Source organism: Mytilus galloprovincialis, chromosome 4 (genome assembly GCF_965363235.1).
Source record: "Mytilus galloprovincialis chromosome 4, xbMytGall1.hap1.1, whole genome shotgun sequence".
NCBI classification, from domain to species: domain Eukaryota; kingdom Metazoa; phylum Mollusca; class Bivalvia; order Mytilida; family Mytilidae; genus Mytilus; species Mytilus galloprovincialis.
In genome coordinates, this window is record NC_134841.1 from 39,298,841 (window position 1) to 39,324,346 (window position 25,506).

The 25,506-nt window shown below is 30.5% G+C and overlaps 1 protein-coding gene across 11 annotated transcripts in view; it reads right to left on the reverse strand.

The window, feature by feature from the left end:
* Positions 1–432: 432 nt before the first annotated feature.
* LOC143072107 (ankyrin repeat and death domain-containing protein 1A-like) overlaps positions 433–25,506 on the reverse strand; it is a 56,908-nt gene continuing 31,834 nt past the window's right edge. For 10 of the 11 annotated variants that reach the window (XM_076246909.1, XM_076246901.1, XM_076246902.1 and 7 more), the window contains 14 exons: positions 18,035–18,138; positions 17,573–17,671; positions 16,052–16,150; positions 13,952–14,056; positions 13,527–13,625; positions 12,077–12,175; positions 10,691–10,789; positions 9,101–9,199; positions 8,272–8,370; positions 7,209–7,307; positions 5,605–5,700; positions 3,111–3,309; positions 2,230–2,358; positions 433–961 (listed from right to left, as the gene is read on the reverse strand). In XM_076246909.1, the coding sequence (XP_076103024.1) occupies positions 891–961; positions 2,230–2,358; positions 3,111–3,309; positions 5,605–5,700; positions 7,209–7,307; positions 8,272–8,370; positions 9,101–9,199; positions 10,691–10,789; positions 12,077–12,175; positions 13,527–13,625; positions 13,952–14,056; positions 16,052–16,150; positions 17,573–17,671; positions 18,035–18,138 (1,496 nt within the window). In that variant the 3' untranslated portion in view covers positions 433–890. The remainder of the gene's footprint in view (positions 962–2,229; positions 2,359–3,110; positions 3,310–5,604; positions 5,701–7,208; positions 7,308–8,271; positions 8,371–9,100; positions 9,200–10,690; positions 10,790–12,076; positions 12,176–13,526; positions 13,626–13,951; positions 14,057–16,051; positions 16,151–17,572; positions 17,672–18,034; positions 18,139–25,506) is intronic. The other variant, XM_076246910.1, reaches the window with a different exon arrangement.

Below are 25,506 nucleotides of genomic sequence, written 5' to 3' on the forward strand. Positions count from 1 at the left end.
TAACATATTATCAAACCGAAACCATAACAGAAAAATCAAAAATAAATCCATGAATGTTGGATGTACAAAATACAGAGACACGCCGCACAGCAATGCAAATCTCATTCAGTTTAACAGCCATTGATGTCATCTGATGTAGATAGAATGATAACTTTTCATTGGTTGATTAATTAGCAACAAGACAGTCCTTGAATAACAGACCTTAGGTATGCCTTGAAAGAAATTCTTCACAAGTGTTGCCAGCTGAGCGAATTAGAAATCATAGCTTAGTCTTCAATGAGATCGTAGGTAATGGGAATTTTTGCTTACAACAATAATGAAAGTTATTACATGAAGATAAGTAGAACATAAGATGTAAGAAAAATAGTGCAAACAGGCATAGTTTTAACTTGTATTTTCTCACCCTATATCTCAACTCTAAATCAATAAGTATAAATATAAAAGTTTATATAGTCATAATTAAAACACACTCGTTAAATTATATGATAAAATACAAAAATCTCCCTTATAAAGGAAAGTTCTATTACACTACATCTTGATAATGCACCAACATACACATTTTAAGCATTCATAAAAAGTGAATAAATTAATCAATAAATAAAATCATATTTATTCTTCTAAACAAAAGACAAATAATTAAAAAAAGATGACTAGAAGTTTAGACATGTAGATGATATTATGCAAGTTTTCTTTTAAAACTCAAATAATATTCAAATGTATAAGCTGAGATCAATTTATATATGCATCCGTAACTTCAAATGACTGCTAGATCTTATGTATGCATGTTATAATGGTGATGTCCGGATGAAAATATCTTCCTTATCACTTTAATGTAGTTTCATTTGGAATATGATAAAACCGTTTACGTTGAAATCCGTCCTCGGCTACAGTCAACACATGGCACACATCTTTCCCATACATACTTTCGGTGATCGAGCTTCCGATTTTCCACGCATTTGTTCTGAAAATAAATATTTATAAATAGTCAATTCAAATGCGTTTCTTCGTGGAAATATGAGAGTATAAAATATAATAGTTTAAAGAAAAGTGAAAATGCATTCTAATATATTGCAAGCCTAATAGTTGCATATAATTATATTTCCAAACAAATATTAAAAAGTTTGACACAGAGGTAAATATTAAGGTAAAGCATGTGAAAATAATAAAAAAAAAGTTATATGAGGACACTAATGAAGTTAAACATACAGTTTAATATCTAAAGATACGAATGTAAAGCGAAAAATCAGATTTAAATAACGGAAACCGTGTTAGACCCTGGAGTCCCAATGATAGGGGTATAAAATAAATTCAAATTTGACAAGCATAAAATTAATAAAAATCTATGGCAGTAAGAAAAAATGCAGAATACGTTTCATATGCCTCTATATTTAAAAGTAGGTTCAATAATTTTGAATATGAACTTTGATAGTTATCAACATTCAAATAAGGATATGACTTCTGCTACATATAGACATTTTGCCTAGATAATAACAAGATATGTTTTATATATGTTTTATGAATACAATTCAAACAAAATTCTTCCATATAATCATTATTGCAAAGAATGTCAAACGAATTGAAAGCCATAATATACGAGTGACCGGTGAAAAATAATGTTATTCCAATTCTTGAACAGATGCATACAAACATCATATACTAAGTCTTCTGTGCACGATTTTATCATTTTTTTCGCATAAATTTCGTATAATCGTCATTTTTTTTTTCAATCGGTCAGTGTTGTTGTGAAAATATGGTAGGTAATTAAAGTTCGTGTGTTGAAGCCGGAGTTTAACTGTCACCTGTTTGTCAACAATCAACAAAAAGTTATGGATATTGAGCACGTGTTTAACATGAACAATCAGATAATAGTTTATTTTAAGGACATCCATGCGTATTGCGATCACCGGATTTTTACGAGATGGGTCACACTGAGGTCACTTTGCATGCGGAAAATATGTCGCAATTAAGATAAAGTAAACTTCTTTTAAATATGAACAAATTAAAGAAATTTCTTCAGAAAAAAGTATATGTACATAAGTTTAATTTTATAATGAAAACTATATATTGAGTTATAAAAAACGTATGCCTTTTTTTAGGTTTCTTATGACTTTAATCTATCAAATGATATCTAAATCCAGTTTAATAAGGCAAAGTATTATCATTCCAATAAATCACTAATATCTTAATTTTAGTGAAGATAAGAAATAGAAAACAATTGTCTCGACTTACCTGCTAAACCACGGCGGTCTATAGCGACTAATGCTTCAAATAAAAGTTTGATTACGTTTTCATCTTTCCGTACTCCATGAAGCCAAATCATTAAAAGTCGAAAACCATGCTCTCTGTGACTATGTGTACCTATGAATGACAGTTTAGACTTATTTAAAAAATCAATCGACAAAAGATATGTTTTATTGTATACCTTTTTTACTGAATAAATGGACAAATTTGGCGTAGGAATATATCAGATCTGAATTAAATTAAAATTTAAGAATATTAACACATTGTTTTAAAGATAGTGAATATTTAAACGAGATCAAGCACATAAAATGAATGAGTACCAGTGGGGAGTATCCTTTTATCAACTATTAACGTATTACAAATGATATGTAAGGGACAAAATTTCAAATTATTTATCAAATCAAGCAGCATGTTCTGAATGTGTCGACGTAAATTATTTATTGATTATTTTTCTAAAATTAATGATTTGTACAGTTTGTTTTAATTCAACTGTTTTATGCTTTTATGGAGTATATACTTGTAATTGTTTAAAAACATGATATGTAAAACATGAATATCAGCAAATGAATTTTCGTATTTTGTGTCTTTTGAACATTTTCTTTATTTTTACAACAATTGTTAATCATTTTGTTTTATGAAAAACACTTACAAGACATAAAATAAGGGTTAACATTAAAAGAAAGACCAAAGACAGATCCCGGACAAGATATATAACACCGTAGCATATAAAAGAAATGGTTCAACATGCTTTGAAATTATGCATACACTGAGGAGACTCAATGTGTTTATATGTTTCATGTTTTCATACACTTTGAAAATCATGAACATAACTGTGTCTTTTGCGGTACCATTACAATCTAAAGACATACCAGTGTACTGATGTTCAATACATCTTATATGATCTGAAGTGAACTTCCAGTGAACAGCTAATTTTTTCCAGTCTCCTGGTTTTAATTGTTTTGTAGCAAGTTTCCATAAAATGTCTTTCATTTGCGTTGATGATGGATGTTTTGGTGTCCTAAGGTACTGGTGTGGGTCAACATAGTCCAACTCCTGTTCCATGTATTCCTGTAAGGATATGATCTTAAGTACTACGACTGTTATTTACTAGTTTACACAGCTCTTTAAATTTAAGTAATCTACATTAAATGAACATGAAAAGGAATATATATATGCTTACTGGCCACAGGCACTTTACTATATGATCTTTATACAATTTATGCCTAGGTAGTTTGTTGTGTTTTGTTTTGCCCTTCAAGTATGGTTTTAAACGATAATTACAATTATGTGAAAACTGGGACAATTTACTCGCCCGCATGCCGATGAACATTTTAGACATGTTGTTTTATATAATTGACTCATAACAAATCATTCGTTGTGTTCCTTTTAAGAATACGTGCAATTTCTTATAAATAGCTACTTTGCTTAAATAGAATTTAGGGAAATCGAAACTTGAAGTGTAAGATCTAATTAATGTTTAGAAACATTTTTGTGATAAAATGAAGAACAAAACCCACAAAAATGGGTAAAAGATGAATATTTTAAAATAAGGTAGTAGTACCCTTCATGGTGATCATAGCAAATACATTTCTGATAGTAAAAACAGATTTTAATAAATACAAAGTAAGCCGACATTAGTTTACAAATGTTAATATCTCATACATCGATAAAGAAAAGACAAATAAAAGTAACAAGTTCATTGGCTCCAAAAGGAACGAGATCATGTGCGTCAACATTGTTAATGTTTTGCCATGCGTGCATCATCTGCCATACTCAACATGTCTTTAAAGGACACAAATCGTAATACAGAACAGACGACTCTACTTGTCTCTAAAGATTTTAGAACCCGATAATATGTTGTGACACCGACACACGGTTTCAGACACCCAATTTGCGATGATAATGGTTAAACTTAAGTAGTCTCGATATGTAAAAGACAACACTGAAATATAAAACATTGGTATTAAAGAGTCCTTTGAATGCTTGCTTGCTTGATTGAGTGATTGATAAGGCTTTTTACGTTTTATGCGATTTTCAGTTCTATTTACCGTGTTTGGACAGTCAGTTTATATTGGCAGAAGAAGCCGGGGTACTAGGAGAGAACCATCGTCATTCGGGAGGGAAAAACATTGTTATCCTGGTCAACTCTGATAAGAATTCAGGAAGCCTAGTTCAAACAATAGCTTTCGTTCTGCTATACATGTAGCAACGAAAACATTCAAATTTGTATAAAAAAAACACAAATGAATTATTTAAGAGAAGAAAAAGCAGATACCAGTCTGGTATAAAGTTAAGTGATGTTATATTCAAATGTTTTTACCAGAAAATCATTTTTTGAACTAGAGTTACCTACCGTTTATCATGTTCTCGAGAAATAAATATTTTTATGTAAAATATTTTTTAAGATCGATCATACTTAAAAAAAGAAATTAAAACAAATATAGACAAAGGACCTAGTATACAGAGTTAAATGCTCATTCTTGCCTTCAATGCAGATCCTTCTTCTATAGATATTGGCAATTTTTTTATAACTTTATAACTTAGAAAAAAATAAAGTTTGCATGCAATCTTTAAAGAAGAATTTCGTTCAATGATGAAATGATCTGAAATGTTGTGCAGTCAAATATTTTCAAAATGTACATTATGCATAGACTCGTTTCGTTGTAGATACCGCGCGTCTCGTCTAAAATAGACTCATCTGAGTCACGATCGAATCAAAAAAGATTACAAGGCAAAATAAAGTACAAAGTTGAAGAGCACTGAAAACCCAAAATTCGAAGAGTTATTGCATAATACAAAAGAAAGGTGAGATTTCCTTGGAAAATATTTAGTATTTCGAAAAACACAAAGTTTTGTGAACAATAATTTATATTTATGAGAATTATTACATTTCAATGATAATTCCTGTTTACACAGAATAGCTAACAACGGCGTGTGATACCTTTGGACATAAGACTCTTTAAGGAAGAAATGAAGCCTGATAAATACAATGATATATAAAACTCGGGACTGATACCAAATATTGTTGAATTCTTGGATGGCCATTTTTGGCAAAATTATCTGGAAATCCCCCCCCCCCAAAAAAAAAGTTTCTTCGCAGCCTAGTGTTTAAAAATAAATAGCCATATAATTATATGAAATGTGTACCATAGTAGGTAAACATAAAAAGTTTTACATCAATCAATCCCGTTTTGTTAAAAGTCTTTTTAAAAATTTCTAATCACAACTTGATATTTTTTCTTATTCAAGAAGTGTTAGAAAATTAGCTATAACTGAAGACTCTATAAGAACACTATGCAAACAAAGAATGCTCACATTCAATTTTCAATAATTTCTTCAAATATTTACAAATCAAAAGCTTACCCTTGTCACTGCATAGTATCTTTCAGCTTTGATTATCATATCTACAATCGCAACAAAACTTCCTCTAGATGCCAGTTGTAGCGGTGTTTTTCCTAGCTATGACAGAAAAAATATTATCAGCAAACATTTTTACATTTAATTTTCATTTCTTTGGTGTGCTAATATAATTGATTGTCTGGTGTTATGTTTAATGCATGTTGCGGAGGATGCTGATATGGGACTATAAGTGACAGTCATATATGTTATAAAAAGTAAGCCCTGAGCTTGCCTTGTATTTTAAGCTGTTAATACTGGATTACGATTTTTTTTATTTCTTTTGTATTTGTTTGAAATTCGGTATCTTTTATCTGACACCAAACTATGAATTCTTAGAAAGCTGCATTTTTATTGATAATTTTAAAAAGTAAAATATATAAATTCGTTTATAATTTTTATTTGATTTAGTGTTTTTGCCTATGTTTCCAATTGCTTTGACATACTAATTATCGAGTACATGTGTATTCATTAGCATTATCCGGAAATATGTTATAAATATGTCCTGTTTGACAATTGATATTTGGTTGAATAGATATTTTCAAACATGCTTATTGAACAGCAATAACTCAGAGGTCTATGTTAAATGTAATTATCAAAGTTGTACAAAATCGAACATGTAAAATGTTGTTCTTTATAGTTAACACGTGTTTGGTTAATTATAGTAAGGTCGGTTCGATTTGGATATTGAGTTCATGCACGAGTGAACTTATTTGGTTTAAAGTCATTCGAGCCACTGCAGTCAAAGTGTATAGTAGCTTTTTGCCAAATAAATAATATTATTAATTATATTATTCATTTTCAGATTTGTAGACCACATGTATGGGGAAACCAGTACAAGCTGCTTAATACCTGTGTATTTATACGAACTTTTCACAATATTATACTCATATTTATAATAAAATGTTCGCTTGTCTCTGCAAGTGGCGTCTCCCATGTAAGATTTGTGGTTATTTGATAAATATTTTATTTATTTGTATTGTAGTCCTGTATTGTTATGTTGTCATTTTAATGTTATATTTAACAATGCCATCAAAGTGCGAGGTTTGACATGCCACAAAACCAGGTTCAACCCACCATTTTTTCTTTAAAAATGTCCTGTACCAAGTCAAGAAAATGGCCATTGTTATATCATAGTTCGTTTCTGTGTATGTAACATTTTTACGTTGTGTTTCCGTTGTGGCGTTTGTTTTCTCCTATATTTGAGTGTGAATTTACATTATTATAAGACGTGTCACGGTACCTTTCTATCCCAAATTCATGTATTTGGTTTTGATGTTATATTGGTTATTCTCATCAGATTTTGTCTAATGCTTAGTCCGTTGCTGTGTGTGTTACATTTTAATGTTGTGTCGTTGTTCTCCTCTAATATTTGATGCGTTTCCCTCAGTTTTTGTTTGTTACCCCGATTTTGTTTTTTTGTCCATAGATTTATGAGTTTTGAACAGCGATATACTACTGTTGCCTTTATTTATGTTCGTTTGAGTTTACGAATTAGAATTTAACTGAATATTACTTTCGCTAATACCATGGTTTTTATTCAAGACATTGATACATATGATTTAAATTACCTTTTCGCGACGAGAAAGATTAGCACCACCAGCTAATAATACTTCAACAGATTCCTGAAACCCATTTTCTACAGCTACGTGTATTGCAGTTTGCTGTCGCTGTGAAGATAAAAACAGAGTGTTTTCTTGACATTATGATACATAATTTATTCATAATATTGACCAGAAATCAATTTCTAAAATTAATGATACGAACTAAATATTCAACTAACAATGGAAAATACCACAGCTGGATTTATTTAATGATGTGACTGTCATATAAGTGAGAGGTTTAGCTTCCTATAAATCCATGGTCAATCCACTATTTTCTACAGATGAAAATTCTTATACCAAGTCAGAAATATCACACTTGTCACCAATTCGTTTGATGTGCTTGATCTTTTGATTTTGCCATTTGATTAGGGACTTTCCATTTTGAATTTTCCTCAGATTTCAGTATTTTTGTGATGTTACTTTTTTATCATATCCATTTGTCGCTAAGAAGATTGTGGGAAACTGACACTGTTTCCTATTCATTTACTACAATGGTTTACCTAACTGTAAATTGATGTTTTCATTCAGTTATCTAATATGTAATTCGAAATATTAATGTACGCATTCGCTGAGGAATATTATCATTAGATTTCCACTTTTTTTTTTTATCTAATTCTTTTTTGTGCAGGAGCCATTTAGCATGCATACTCATTTCCTAATGTAAATTTTTTTTAATGTCATAACTTATGGTTTAAAGTAGGTAAGTTATTTGTAATAAAACAAATATTTCGGGGATATTGCTGTGTCTTGTTTTTATCAATTCAATAAGTCGGGTAAGTGATACCCAAGGCATTACTCTATATTTCTAATAAATCTTGCTATTTCCGTCACATTTGAGAACGTCTATATATATATATAATTTTGTAACCTTGCAAATGTCATATAAGTGACGTTGATCTTGTTTTCGTCGTATATTTGACTCCCGTTCTCAATAAAGTATACTGTAATTAAATGATGTGAGAACAATTGACTTTTTTCTCTAGTCAGATGCCTCGTTTCAGATACGACTTTTTGTCATTGACATACTTACATTGTTAGCTATGTTGATGTCACAGTTAGCTTGGATCAATATTTCTATAATATGGCGGGAATTTCCTAAAGTTGCCAAATGTAATGCAGTGTTTCCTTGCTAGAGAAATAAATTTAAGCAACAATTTTGAAAAACACTTTAAACGTACAGTGTAACTTTAAAATGTTAGAAATTTCAATACCATAATTTATCATGTTTAAATTGAATATATTTTTTTTTAATTTCCAAACACGAGTACCAATGTATACGATTTATAAAAAAAAAATGATTTTGATAAATGCAAAGTTTGAACCAATTAAGGAAATGTGCTGTGTTCAAGAATATGAAAAGAAGATATATCATTAATGACAAGGTACTTGGTCTTCATACAAAACTTTACCACAGAGAACAATTATCATTGATATCGATCTATCAATATGTTTGCTAGAAATTATGAAGATAGACAATGACAAATGACGGAAACAAGGAAAATGAGTTGCTCTACTTTTGTTTTATATTTTATGGATTTATTTTATATTTTACACATCACGTACACTTTAAAGTACAAGTGAAGGAGATTTTATTTTTCTTAATATCGAGATATAAAATAATTTGTATCGGTTTAAAATACCTTTTACGAATCTTTTTTATATGATTCATATACAAACCATAAAGAATATGAAGAAATACAACGACGATTTCTGTTAAGTGTCAATTTATGTGTCAAACTATCCTATTTAACGTCGTACTTGGCCTTTTTAACTCTTTGATTCTAGTGTCACTGTTGGAACTTGTGTCTGGCGTACAAAATTTCAATCCTAGTATCTATGATAAGTTCAGTTATACTTACAAAATTCTGAGCGTCAATATAAGCACCATTTTTTATTATGGTCATAACTACTTCGTCATGGCCATTTGTTGCTGCAAAATGTAATGGGGTCATTCCTTTCTGAAAACCACAAATTTCGTGTTAAAATATATGCATTTAGGTATCACATGTAAGGGACTGAGAGAACATCTATACTATTAAACGAGAAGACCTCATTTTTGGTGTCGCTTCTCTTCTTTCCACAATAAATTAATCAACACGACTCTGTGTCCTATATGTACAGTGCATAGTCGCATTTGTCATCCATTCATATGATTATTCAGATTGAGTTATTTTGGGAGAAAAACGAGAAAAAAGGCATCCGGATATTGTCCCGTCATTGGACGAAATTTTAAGTCAGATTATACTTCCGGTTTGCGTTTTTCTGTATACTTTGAACAAACAAATAGTACGAATAAAGTGTATTTTAATTCTGTTCAGAGTTTATTAAATGGAGAGGGTCTGTATACTATGTCAATTGACCACAATGGATCGATTACTAAACTAAGAATTGAAAGTAAATACACTTTATTTATATAGTAATATACAGATAAGCGCTAAAATTATTCATGTGAACTTTTGATACCTTTTCTGAAATTCTCCATTCATTAAATATTTTACAAAATTCATTGATTACAATAAAAAGATGAGGTATGATTGCCATGTTGAGACAACTCTCCACAAGAGACCAGAATTAACGACTATAGGTCACCGTACGGCCTTCAACAACGAGCAAAGCCCATACCGCATACTCAGCTTTAAAAGGCCCCGAAATGACGATGTAAAAAAATTCAAACGAGAAAACTAGCGGCCTTATTTATGTACAAAAAAGGAACGAAAAACAAATATGTAACACACAAACAAACGACAACCACTGAACTACAGGCTCCTTACTTAAATGTTCATAATAAAATTAACGGTACCAATTTTCTTGCACCAGATGCGCATTTCGACAATACATGTCTCTTCAGTGATACTCGTGGCCAAAATATTTGAAATCCAAAGCTTATATAAAAGATGAAGATAACATACTAAATGTATGTTCATATTGAAATTGATAGAAAACCAAAAATTGGGAATTTTGGAAATGAAGGAGGAGGTATAAAACTTCTAACAACACTTTACATACTTTTAACTCCGCTCTGAATGCCCGCGATTTCGCGGGTGTGTTCTAGTTATATTTATGTAAAATAGAAAAACTGTCTTTTATCATCGATTGCATGTATGTCTGCAATTACAAAATAGGCGGACGATTCCAAAAGGAATAACAAAAACACATACATTAAATATATGGCGTTGTCAGTTTGTGTATGACTTTTAAGTTTGAATGTCTCTTCGGTATCTTTCAATGTTTTTTTAAAATATTGAGAAATTGAAAATAAAAATAAGCACTCTTGAGGGGCATACTATTCAAATCTACTCAAGTGTTGCCTTATCTATATAAATGCATTTTTTGCTGTATAAGAATTGTTGTTTTTTCTATACGGTTATCGTTAATTTCTAGAAGAATTAAATAATTCACTTGAAATGCAGCTAACATATTCCAACTCATTTCAACTAATCTATACATACTATTGTTTCTGTGTCAGCACCAGCATTAAATTCCAATAATACATCAACAACGTCTGCATGACCATTATCTGCTGCTACATGTAAGGCGGTTCTACCATCCTAAGAACATAAACATAATGAAAACAAATCGAAGAAGGCTTAAATATTAAGTAAAAAAGGAGTTTATATTTGTTAAACATTATTTCATCATTGTTTTTAATCGAACCACCCTGCATATGTAAAATTTTTGTTTGGTCACGCCTGAGCACACCTGATTAAACATTTTGTTTTCATAATGAATTGCTGACGAGATTATCAATTGCCTCAATGTGCCAAAAATGTGCACTAACCCTTTTTCCTGTTATCACTGGGTTCAGATTAACTTATAAAAAGCAAAGGTCAAAATATAGATCTTAATCTTGACATTTGACTTTGAGCTCAACTTCAAGGTTATGTATCAAAAGCTCATAGTTCCTAACAACTTACGGTTGTGAGATTTAGCAACAATCCATCCACATCAAATATTTAAGGAGAGGTAACTTTTACAAAACGTCCATGGAAGATGAAATTGTTAAAACAAAGTTGTAACTTGTCATAAGATACAGCAAAAACCCTTTTTGTTGATATCGATAATAGAATCTGAGATTAGTTACTAATATAATCCTCGGTGTCAGGGAAGAGAATTTAAAACTTAAACGACAAACCTAATCACTATAAAGCATACGGTCAACCGATACTCGTTACCAAATATCATTTCAAATTTCAAAATGTTGCGTGATTTTTTTCTGCATTTGTCGTTTGTATTATGTGCTGACAAAATAATTTCCGTTTTGAATTGTCCTTGTAGTTTGGTGTTTTTCGGTATTTTACTTTTTGGTATCAGTTAACTGTACTTAAATACGGGCTGTTCCTATTCGGTGAAAATGTTTTACAGCTAGCATGGCATCATTTTATTGCTGGTGTTTATAGCTACAGGTACCAGCAGCTTGATTACTTGAAAAGTATCACAACACCGTTTCAACTTCCGCAATTCTTAATCATCTGTTAGATTTATGGAGGTCTACAGGGTATTTTACTTTACAACGGTGATAGGACTTGACAGTTTATCTAGTTACAGTAAAATCACAAAGATTGTCTTCTTTTAAAATATATAGCTAAGTTAAGAATGCAATTAAACCAAGACTGTGTGATTTACGTACTTTAAAATAATTGAATAAAGTATAAGGTAGAAAATACTAAACTATATCTTCTGCTGCTGGTCATTGTTTATGTAAAATAAATAACTCTCAACATCAGCAGGTTAGGCTCAATGCTACGATTCCTGAATCCCCCTTTCTAACCTCTATCAGTACTTAACAAAATTGATGATTAATTTCTTGTTTTGATAGAGTACAAGTATCTACTCACAACATCTCTGTCATCTACTAAAGCACCAATCATTAGAAGTTTTTTAACCACGTGGTGGTGACCTTTCCTAGCTGCAACATGTACAGCTGTTTCACCTTCCTAAAATATTTAAATACACCTGTGATTTTGTTGTCAGGCTTGTTTAATTTTCTAAATAGTAATGGGCTCATCTCAAGAGACCCTTCACAATTTTCAAAAATTTTTGCAAATCCGCAATGAAAATCGAATAAGAGGGAGCCATTTATGATAGATTGTTTATTGAATAAGAGCAGTGTTTTTAGTATTATGATAATTTTAAAGAGATACACTAGACACCAATTTTTATAAAACTTAACAAACCCAATGTTAAAGATCATCAAAACAAAAAGGTAACGTATAAGCGGGATTTTTTTTATCTTTTTGCTTATATATCTTACTGATTATATTTTTACTGATAGAAACGGTACTACAATCTAATTAATTCAATTCCACTGGGTATCTTTTAATTCTGAGTTTTTGTTTTTTGAATATCGATTTTGACTTCTATATGAATTGATGTTTCAAACGGTCATTGTTTATCTCAAAATGTCTTTTAAAAAATCTGAAGCTAAACGTTGCTCTAATAGCAATTAATCAATGAAACTAAAAATATTAATTTCTGGTTGAGGGATTATGTTGTTACATTGTCAATTCGATACTTTTCAGACATTTGGCTTACAGAAAATTCGATACTTTTCACACATTTGGCAAAATTTACAGTAGAAGATAAAGTTAAAAAATAAACGAAGGCTAATAATAACTTATAAATATTGTATTTTGACCTCATATGGTAACGTCTATAAATCTACTGTTTGAAAAAGTATGGAATAATCAAAATAATTAGGATTTTCATATCCCTTAGCCGTATTTGGCACCATCTTATGAAAATTTGGGTTATCAATGCTCTTCCACATATAATTTTTTGAGTTCTCAATGCCCTTCAACATATACTTTTTTGACTTCTAACAATTTTGATCTGAGAATCACTTATGAGTCTTATGTAGACGAAACGCACGTTTGGTGTATCAAATAATAAGCTTGATACCTTTGTTAACTATTGTCCTGTATTTAAGGATTTGTTCAATTCAAAATGATAGTTAATAGTAGAAAAACGTGAATAACTGCATCCACTGTAATGTAATTTCTACTTTTAATGATGTTCCGCTACATCTATGCCATACTATTCTATTGCTGGACGACAAGGTCAAACATTCTACGTAAAACAGGAGTACATGTATTCCACTCTAAACTTCACTTTAAACCTAACAATCATGACTAGGTCAGGAATATGTTGTATTTTCATTATTTCTTTTATTTGAAAACGTTTTCCTTGTATGAATTTTCACTTTTAGTCCGATGTTTTTTTTGTAATCTATAGTGTACTATTATTTTGTATTGCTTTAGAAAGACAAACCCTGAGTACTTAAATTACCTTATCTCTTATTGTGACATCACACCGCATGTCAATCAGTCTCATGACAGATTCTATGTGTCCTTCTTCTGCAGCTAAAAATAACGCAGTTCTGTCTGACTGTAAAATAAATATAAAATCATATTCTAGTCTTCCTGACTTGGATATAATTTGAAATTAGGGGTTGTTTTATACATCATTTATCTTTATTGGAGCTTTATAGAAAATTATCATAAATGTTAATTATTAAAAAAAAAATACGATTGTTTGGAATATGGTGTTTTCATTATTGCAAAACAAAAGTATTCATTTTGCATGAATTAAAATTCACATTGTGTTTTCCGATTGCATAAGCATTTTCTGAATATCAAATAAATTAATTTCGAAATAAATAATGAACGCATTCCCTACTCTATTGTAATCTATTAAAAATGTTTTTGCGTTACCTTTTCCATTTCGTCAACTTTAAAGTCTTCCAGAGATTCAAATATAAAATTCATGATATGGACGTGACTGTTCTGTGCGGCACAATGAAGAATTCCCATGCCTTGCTAGAAGTACAATATCAAATTAACAGTAATAAACAAAAATTAGCAAAATACAGATTCCTCGTTTCTAGTGAGATTATTCAAAATTGTTCTAAACGATTATGGTCTCTAACTATTGAAGTCACCTGAGATCACCCTTATCATTTTTAGTTTGTGTGTTGTGTTTTTAGAATGATGTTTGTACGTTGTTTTTCTTTCCTATGTGTTATCATTCTGTTGTCCGTCTTTTATTTCTAAGTGTTTTATCTCTATTTATCATATCCACGTTTGCTTTTTATTTATATTGATAACACTCAATGATAAAATATTTGTTTTTGATAATATGTTACCATTCTATGAAGACCATAACAAGAGTGCACACGCTGAAATGTCTCGCCTTCTATACTAATCATTGATATTATGTTGATAGTCCTAAGTATAAAGCTAAGCTTTATTACAACTGTCACATAAACTTAACATTAACCAAGATAACAAAACAAAGACCAATGAACCTTGAAAATGAGGTCAAGGTCAGATGAACCATGCCAGGTAGACATGTACAGCTAGCAATGCTTCTATACAACATATATAGTTGACCCATTACTTATAGTTTCAGAAAAATAGACCAAAACACAAAAACTTAACAATGTGCAATGAACCGTGAAAATGAGGTCACGGTCAAATAAAACCTGCGCGACTGACATAAAGATTATAAAATATCTCCATACACCAAATATAGTTGACCTATGGCATATAGTATTAGATAAAAAGACCAAAACTCAAAAACTTAACTTTGACCACTGAACCATGAAAATGAGGTCAAGGTCACATGACATCTGCCCGCTAGACATGTACACCTTACAATCATTCCATACAACAAATATATAGTAGACCTATTAGATATAGTATGAGAAAAACAGACCAAAACACAAAAATTTAACTATAACCACTGAACCATGAAAATGAGGTCAAGGTCAGATGACACCTGCCAGTTGGACATGTACACCTTACAGTCCTTCTATACACCGAATATACTAGCCCTATTGCTTATAGTATCTGAGATATGGACTTGACCACCAAAACTTAACCTTGTTCACTGATCCATGAAATGAGGTCGAGGTCAAGTGAAAACTGTCTGACAGACATGAGGACCTTGCAAGGTACGCACATATCAAATATAGTTATCCTATTACTTATAATAAGAGAGAATTCAACATTACAAAACATTTGAACTTTTTTTTCAAGTGGTCACTGAACCATGAAAATGAGGTCAAGGACATTGGACATGTAACTGACGGAAACTTCGTAACATGAAGCATCTATATACAAAGTATGAAGAATCCAGGTCTTCCACCTTCTAAAATATAAAGCTTTTAAGAAGTGAGCTAACGCCGCCGCCGTAGCCGCCGCCGCCGGATCACTATCCCTATGTCGAGCTTACTGCAACAAAAGTTGCAGGCTCGACAAAAATGACATTGTACATAATAAATTGGAAAAAACTGTCGTAAACAATGTCATCAAAACAAAAACTGTTCTAGATCATAAAAGTATTTTTGTAGAGGAATAATCAGTTGATACTTCCAATATGACATAAACCTCTTACTCTCAAAATAAAGTCCTAATTTACTTTCAAATTTAACTGTGTTGTTTCTGGAGGTTTGCTTTGTATCGTTTGGTTGATGTTTTATACTTTAAATATTTGAAAGTGTAAGCTGAAGTCAAAATAATGTTTAACAAGATTACGATATTTCATGTGAAATGTACTTAATAATGTTTTATTTGTTTCCCTTTCGGTACTTAATTATATATAGCGCATTGACCTAATTATATTATATATATTATATGTTTATTACGTCAAAACTAATTTTTCTATGTCAATTTTCAGCTATTTAAATCTACAGCAGACAGACTAATTTTTTCCGCTATACAATAATTTTGTTTACTAGTAAATTGACGTAAGCATGCATATTTAAACACAAAAAATATATAAAATAAAGTAATCTTATACGTAGATCGTACCTTATTAGTACATCTGGGGGTAGCACCGCTGTTGATTAAAAACTTCATAGCTTCCAAATGACCAAACCAGGCTGCCCATAAAACTGGTCTCATCCCATACTGTCATTAATAAGAAGTATTTTTGTACATATTTATGCTGGTTATATTTATGTTTTGTTAGTCGCTTGACGTCAGAACTAATACATATAAACAAAACGGAATACGTCTGGAATATATCAGTGTAATAGAATTGTAATATATGAGGAGGGGACATTTAAATCAAAAGAGATAAGGAAAACAATAAATTATTAGGTAACCAAACATAAAAGATTTCAAAATATCAAAAATTCTGCAATCCGTAGATTTCACATAATTTCAAAATTAAAATCAAACCGCAATTCTGACCTCTTACTAAAAGTATCCACCTGTTCAAAACTTTCGATTAACAGTGGACTCATGGGATATGTCAATAAACAAAGGCACTAATTAAAACAAAATAATCGAGAGTAAAATTGAGGGATATGACAAATGAAAGATTTTGAATGGGATTGAAGACAGTAATATACGGAAAGAGCACAACGCAATTGTAACTTAGATTTTTTTTTAACTTGCAGTAATTGACTTTGAAGAGTTATGAGTTTGCTTTCAATTTGAAAACAGAACAAACGAAAGTTTCTAGAAACGCAAAAACAAACGATCGAACAATGGTGCTACAAACGAACAACGTTTAGAACGCTTTACAATTCCGCGGTTTTAATATAAAATTTGTATCTATTTTTTATTTAAATTACTATAGGTAGTTCAGCGACAACATTTTGGGACCCAATTCTATGTTTATCATTGATTCAAACGTCAAATCCTTGCGTTAATACACTAGATGATTCGTAGAATACATTTCTTAGTAAATCTTCACATACACTATTTACAAATTGAAAAGTTCATGTGTGGAGTGTGTGATTTTTGGTTTTCCTATTCCTTAGAAATAAAATGCAAAATAAGGTTCCTCCCTTCAAGAGGTCTAAGACGACTTTTGATTATTGAAGATGAACATTTGTTATTAGTACGGCTTTTTGAATTCAAAACTATTAAATCTTTAGTGCCTAACGAAAAGGAAACTAAATAAAGCTGGTCGCTCACTATATTAATATTGGTGGGTTTTTTTCAAGACTACATGCATATGATGCGCACAAAACATTTCATTTTTGCATCTAATCGTCAATATTGAAGCGATTTAAATTGCTCCTTCAATAATTAATTGAAAAGGTTTCAAAGAAGCATAACAAAACAACAAACTCTACATAACCATAAAACAACAAACAAAGATTATCGAATATGCAAACATAAGTGAAAGATAATATGGGATCGAATTTATGATGATCGATTGATTATTGCTTGCTTTACGTCAACAGCGACATAAATACGTTGAAACCAACTAAAATAATAATGGCATTTGTGCGCATACATACTGAAAAGTAAACGAATATGCTACATCTTCCTCAAATTATTTGAATATGTCCCGCCCTTTTTTACTCTTATTCGTACCTTATCTGTTGCTTCTACGTCTGCCCCAGCATCAACCAATTTTTCTAAGATATCTAGGTTACCGTTAGCTGCAGCCCAGTGTAGTGGTGTTCTATCCAACTGAAATATTTTGTTGAATAACACAAACTATTGAGGATATTCAGTGAAGAACACTTATAAGACTTGAAAGGTAACTAGTAAGTAAAAAGTAAAAAGTGAATTCACAAAAACACTGACTAACGAGAAAAAGGATCATTTAAGATTTCATGAATCAAGTTGAAGACATAGTTGGAAAATATTATAGTTCTTCTTTACTTCAAAGAATTTAAGTCCATCAGTTAATCAGATTTGAATTTGGAAAATTAGTTTTCCAATTCAAAATAAGTATTTTGTAAGGAGGGATTGATCTTAAAGAGCCAAATTGAATGTTAAGGAACACTTACATGACTGCTACAAAATCTTAAAAGTTCAATGAACACTCACATTATTTTTGCAATTGATGTCTACTTTTTCTCTTAGAAGTTTTTTGATTGATTCCAAGTCATTATCTTTGGCAGCACTGTGAAAATTAATTTCACTCTTTGTCACTGGAAAAGAAAATGATATATATACTGTTAATTCAAAAATGAATGCCTGCATTTCAGTGGTGTTCACACTGTAAAATAAAATGTAAGCAAGGGGTCATGGTGTCAGCTTCTCCCAGAAAAAAAAAAACAATTATAGTAAAACAAGTGTTATACAATTGTTTGTGAGCATATGTTTATAATGCTAGACTAGTGCTACGTTACTTTCATTTAAAAATGAAAAAAAGCAAAATTACAACAATACTGAACATTGAGGAAATCCAAAACCGAAAGTCCCTATTCAAATAGCATAATTTCGACATAAAAGTAAAAACACAAACATGAATATAAGTAGTATCACGTGATTGTTACTGGGTACAAATTTATACCCGAGGACTATCGTTTAACGACAAGATGAATAGACGATAAAATGATGGTCGCCGTTACATGATTATGACTATTAACATGACTATGATATGTTAGATGATTTGTGGCAGTTGTATCCTTTTCATCTAGCTAATAGTATTTGGATCTTTTTTTTTATAAATAAATGTGGTAAAATTATTGATATTACCCTCACATATGTTTTTGAATGGCTAGATTAGATTAATCAATTATTGCTAGCCTTACGAAAAACTTCATGCTTACTAGTATAGAAGTCAGGATGATAACAAATAACAAGAAAACGAATACTGGTATGTAAGTTTTGCAGAATGTGTCGATAGGAATGAATGGCAAGTTCGATTCCTAATTGTAGCAGACCACTAACGTATCCCCAAAAAGTTGTTGTAAAGACTCTTTTGTACAGAAAACTTAACGTGGTCCTTTATAAACAGACTGAGCATATGTCATGTTTTTACCGCTTTTGATGGATATGATAAAACTTTAAAACGAATTTGTTTAATTTTGTATTTTGAAATTTCAAGTAAAAATTCTTTAATTACAAATACGTCATAATGTGAAAGAAATCCATAATTTACAGTTTAATATTCTATCTTACTAATTGCAGCAATATGAAATCCATTTGTATGTAGTATAATAATGATTTAAGCTAGTGTTTACATTAATGGCGTTAGGAAGAAGAGTAATGTCCTATTTTGAAGTGCTGTAGAGAGGCAATTTCTAATATTGATTCATTTTCAATCCATTCTATATTATTACATAACAGGAACTCGACTAGACTTAAAGAAAAAATTAACAGAACTGACATTCCATTAGATATTTCTAAAGTGAAGCTAATAGGATTTTTCGGCATCTGTGGATATTAAAGTCGGTTAATTCACATCTATTCTAGATTTCCGAATGATGCTTAATTTGCGTTTATCCCACATCTCAATCTTTTATTTATTGTTGATATGTATCCAGATTTTAGAAATGTATCTTAAAATCGGTAATTATTTATTCATTTCAAGAGGTCAAATGGGTTTCTTTTATCTTCACCTAAATATATACTATAATTACATAACAGAAATACGACAAGACAAATATTTAACAATACAGAACTCATGTTCCATTATACAATAATATTTTCTTCAACGAACGGCAAATCTAACCGTTGTTTATTAACATACCTTTGTTTTAAGTAAAATCACAAAAATATTGAACTCTGATAAATAGTCAAAACGGAAAGTCCCTATTAAAATGGCAAAACCAAAAGCTCAAACATTAAATGAATAGATAACTACTGTCATATTCCTGACTTGGTACATGCATTTTCTTATGTAGAGGGTGGGTTGAATCTGTTATAATAGCTAGCTTATCCGCTCACTTGTATGATGGTCGCATAAAATTTCATTATACTGACAACAATGTGTGAAAAAAAACACTGACAAAAATGTAAAACAAAATACCTAGCTCCAAGGCATATTCATACAAAGGAAACTCAAAGAAACTGACAAAACCAAACGCTTATTATTGAATTCTTAAATCCATAAAGTTCCCTCTGCTTAGACTGTTGTCTCGACAAAACATAGAGTGAAAACTAATTTTAATCAGATTCTTCTCAAATAAAGGCTAGTTCTTGTACTACATCTCTGACTTTAAAGAAAGTTTTAAAAGCTCCGAGGATAAATCAATCTGTGAAATATCAGATCCTTAGTTTTTAAAATGTTAGGGAAAAAAGTATAACAAAAATGCCTAGCTCCAATGCATATTCAAATAGGCGAAAACTCAAAAAGACTGACAAAACCAAACGCTTTCAATCAACAAAAAATAACTGCCATATTCCTGACTTGGTACAGACATTTTCCAAAGAAAATTACATTTCTAAAGTGAAGCTAATAGGATTTTTCATCAGTGGAAATGAATCTAGGTTAATTCCAATCTATTCTAGATGTCACAATGTTGTACCAATTTGCGGGTTTATCGTACATCTTATTCTTTTATTTATCGTTCATGTGCAAATCCTGCTTTCAGAAACTAATATGAAAATCTACAATTGTTAATCATAAAAAAGAGGTTAAATCTTCACCCCATAATAAACTATAATAGTTAGATTAAAAAAAAAACTACAAGATTAAAAAAAAATATATTAAATTGAACTGACATTCCGTTTAACAATAATATATTTCTAGAGTGAAGCTGATATTTGTTTTTTTTTACAAATGGTATTGATAACCTTAAAGTTTGTTCTTAAACATGGGTGCTTTTTTCAATCTCTACTGATTTTGATTTTCTTCCCCAAAAAAGGCTTATACGTATACTTTACTAATAATATAACTTTAAAGAAAGTTTTAAGCTGAGAGGATTTATCAAATTGTCAAATATGATATCTGCGGTTTTCAAAATATTAAGAAAAAAGTTATAACAACAACACCGAACTCCAAGGCAAATTCAAAACGGAAACGGCCATGAAAACTGATCAACTGAAAAAAATAGCAATATTCCTGACTTGGCAAAGGCATTTACTGAAGAAAATTGCTTTTCTAAAGTGACGCTAATAGGATTTTGCACAAGTTGAAATGAATGTCGGTTAATTCACAACTATTTTACATTTCAAAATGTTCATCAATATACGTTTATTACTCATGTTATTCTTTATTTATCGATGATGTGCAAATCAAGCTTTTAAAATTTAATCTGACAATCTGCAATCACTGCAAGATGTCATATGACTTTCTTTTACCTTTACCTCAATAAATACTATTACATAAGCAAATACTTCTTGCCTTAACGAATATCTGACTAACTGACATTCAATTACAGAATAAAGTATTTGTATAGGAAAGCTGATATTGTTTTTTACGAATGGTATATTTAACCGTTGTCCATAAACATGGTTTTTTGTCAATCTTGACTGATTAAAATAACTTAAAGGATCTTTCACTCTGTTTAGACATGTTTGTCTATACAACGGATTGTAAGTTCTAATTTCAATCAGATTGGATCTGTTTCCAAAATAAAGACTAATTACTGTTTGTTCTGAATATCTGACTTTGAAGAACGTCTTCAAAAACTGAGAAGATTTACTAATTAGTGGAATATCATATTCTTGAATTGCCAGTATTTAGATTTGATAGGTTAAGATTATGGTAAAAGAAAAGAAAGAATACGCTTCGGTCGGACGATATTTATGAAGTGTTATTTTAATAATTTAGTACTGTTTTGTCTGTATGTTTTCGGACGCGGTAAACGATTTAACTTTTAATGTGAATAACATTTATTCATACTGATGGGTTGTCCCCCCGATACGGCATCAGTATTGCAAAATTAACTAACGTGGATTAGGCAAAATATCTGTAACCAGGATATTGTTGCTTCTGTCAATTTGTTATTATGACTTGTGTTTAAATTAGAAAGATGGAATGTATAAACTGCTGTAGAAATCGGTAATAGATTCTTCAGAAATAATGTTAGTCACTACAGAATTAAAAGTATCGACAATTAAACATCTGCTTCAAGAATGAATTTACCTTTGTGTTGACATTTGTGTTTGTGAAATAATTCACTTTTTTATGAGCTAAATGTATGAAAACAAATAAATATACGACGAACTGTTGAATAAGTAAAAGGTGTCATCATTCATACATTGGTGTACATCGATAGAAAGTGATATTTAAGAAATGTGATTGAAATTGTCGATAAATGTTGCCTTAAGTTGTTTAAATTCACATCATTTAGACATTCATTTGGACTCTTTCAGAGATTTATCTAATTGGCAATCATGTGCCTCTCCTTATTTCATATGCATAGGGAAAACTTGTTCTTAAAGTTGAAAGTTGGCACTCAAGTAGCTTTCGGTAACTACAATGAAATAGAAATTGACAACTTTCGGTCACGGCACGTTCTGTAACAAGGAGAAAAATGCATACTGAATAAAAAGCTATAGATACTAACGAAATGTCAAAAGCAATTGAATACAAACGTGAATGTTTGGCTTGATTTATGTACAAAACAATAAACGATAAACGAATTTTATAATAAATAAACGACAACCACTGAAATACAGGCTTCTGACTTTCAGGACATTCAGTATTAAACAGGTTTACTGGCAACAAGCCCTCCTCATATGCAGGGACAGTGGTATAAAACGACGACATAGGAACAAACTATAAAAATCAATTGAAAGGAGCATAATTCATCAGATCGATATAAAGTTCATAGACACCTTAGACAAAAACACAAATACACAAAGTACAGAATGAGAGTACTTGTAGTTACTGAAAGCAAATAACAACTATGAAAAAATCTTGTGTTTAAAACCAAAAGCATCTTTTCCTTTTTGTTAGAGCAGTTTACAACATTGCCACAAGTTTTTTTACATTTGCTTTTTTAAAGACAAATGAGTGCAGCTTATATATTATTGTTGGAAATTATCAGTCATTAATGTTTTACCTAAATTTAAACTAACCAAGTGCTTTTACTTTTGAATTGTTTCAAAGTTTGGTATCCTTTTGGCATTGTATTACTAAATGTATCGATTGGGATTTGTCCTTTGGTGAAGGCTGTGAATTTTCTTACAACTTCTAGTTTCTACTATTATGAAAGGTTGACATAAGACAACATTAGAATTTCCAAAGAGCTTTTATATTACAAAATTAACCGTTGAAGAGATATTCTATTCAAACTTAAGAAAATTAAAACGTAACGTAATACTATTCAATCAGTCGTTAATCTTTAAAAACATAACTTGTGAAAGGAAAAGAAACTTAAATCAAAAAAATGTCTATGTTCAAATAAAGTTTAGTCGGCCTTGGTAATCTACATCAATGAACGTGCTTGTTTTATCCAAAAATGTTTAGAGGTTTGCTCACAATACTGAATGATTTGTAAAAATCTTATTAAGTTATGTTAATACAACATTAAAAGCTGTACACATCATTTATAGATCTTATAATTGGAACAGAATAGGCCAATTGAATTATTACATGTAGCGTAATACTGCAGTAAAAAACAAACAGAAACAAAGAACGTAGACAATTTAAGTGTAGATTGTGTCGATAAACATACAAAAAGGTAGAAACAGAAATATATTGTTTGTGGTATCGTCGCAGTATTGTATTTAGAACTGACGGCATTTCATTAAATATCAGTTTAAATATAAAATATAATATAAATTATCGTGACATGATAGATATAGGAACATGTGGTATGAGTGCCAATGAGACAACTCTTCATCCAAATAACAATTTATAAAAGTAAACCATTATAGGTCAATGTATGGCTTTCAACACGGAGCCTTGGCTCACACCAAACAACAAGCATGATGTATATATATATATATATATATATATATATATATATATATATATATATATATATATATATATATATATATATATATATATATATATATGTGTGTGTTTAAGTACTACTATTTTCTAGACAGTCTTAAAGCTTTCTACCTCAAGATCTAAATAAATGTATTAACAATTACATATACAGCATAATATAATAGATAAAGAACATATTTTGCTAATCATTTTTAAAAACCGCTATAGAAGGCAAAAGGGAAACAAAACTTTTTTACGATATGTAAAAGAATAAAAATCAATACATTTTCCACAAAACAAAAACTAGTCAAAGTATACGTCACAATAGGTTTCAAATCAGTCGTGTTTTCATACAAATGCTTATTCAAAAGTATAGAGGCAATCATGAACTATCCTTGAGCTTTTCATTTGAAATGAATGGCAACTTAATCTTTCATCTGTAGAAAGCCATATACATGGAATACAGGCAGAATGACCAAGAAGACTTGGTGCTAATCGGATGAAAGTTCACGCGATAACAATGTAAATGGTATTTCTTTGTGGTTAATATCTCGATGTAATTAGGTATAATATTCTCTAGGGAGGAAATACTCTGGATTTTCTGGATCTGACAAAACGGACCTGATCATGACTTTCAAGTAAATCTCATGTTCAGGCATAGAGATTTATTTCATAAAAACTTCCCTGTAGATTTGTTTCTAGCTTATCTGTGTGCTTATATAGTGTGACTATTAAGGAAATGATAGAATGAAATTCAAAACAGTGTGGCTGTGGCCATTGATTGACACATTAAATTCATCCATTGACTGGGACAATTTACGTGAACGTTTGTCTGTAACGACCACTGCTCACTATGTACTTTTTAAAGACACTTAAACTATGGGGTCACCAAAGGTTCTCAACACCTTAATAAAGTAATTCGAAAAACTAATCAGAAATAAAACGATGTTTTGATTTATATCAATTATATAAATCAAAACATAAAGGTTATTCGTGATTATTTTTTTGAATTATTTTATAATTAAAGGCGTTAAGAAACCTTTGGTGACCCCACAGTTTAAATGTCTATCGTAGGTACGTCGTGAACAGTGGTCGTTACAGACAAACGTTCATGTAAATTGTCCCAGTCAATGGATGAATTTAATGTGTCAATCAATAGCCACAACCACACTGTTTTGAATTTCATTCTAGCATAATAATGATTTTTAATCAAAAAGTTTTTATTCAAAAATGTGTAATGACATTCTTAACCAAAACTGTTGCAATTGAAGCCATACGTGAATGTTTTTGTTGAAGACGTCGACGTTTCTCGGTGCAAAGTTCTGCAAAAAATGAAAACTTTGAACTGTATATCAAATGCCTTCAAAAAAACATATATATGTGTTAAATAACTGATTGCAGGAAATAAGTAAAATTGGTGAAAAATATTAAGAGTATTCAATTTGATACTGATTCAGTAACGTTCTGATTCCAGTATGATTTGACAACTGTTAGATTTTGACCCCTTTTGATTTAAATAAATCCATGTCATGGAACTTTACCTACCTCTTTACTGTAGAATATGATTAAAACAAGGCAAATTGGCATATGTACGTAACATTTAAACAAAGAATGGGTTTATCTTTGACTTTTGCCAACCCAGACTTTACTGAGCCAACCCAATAAGTATTATTAGAATTTC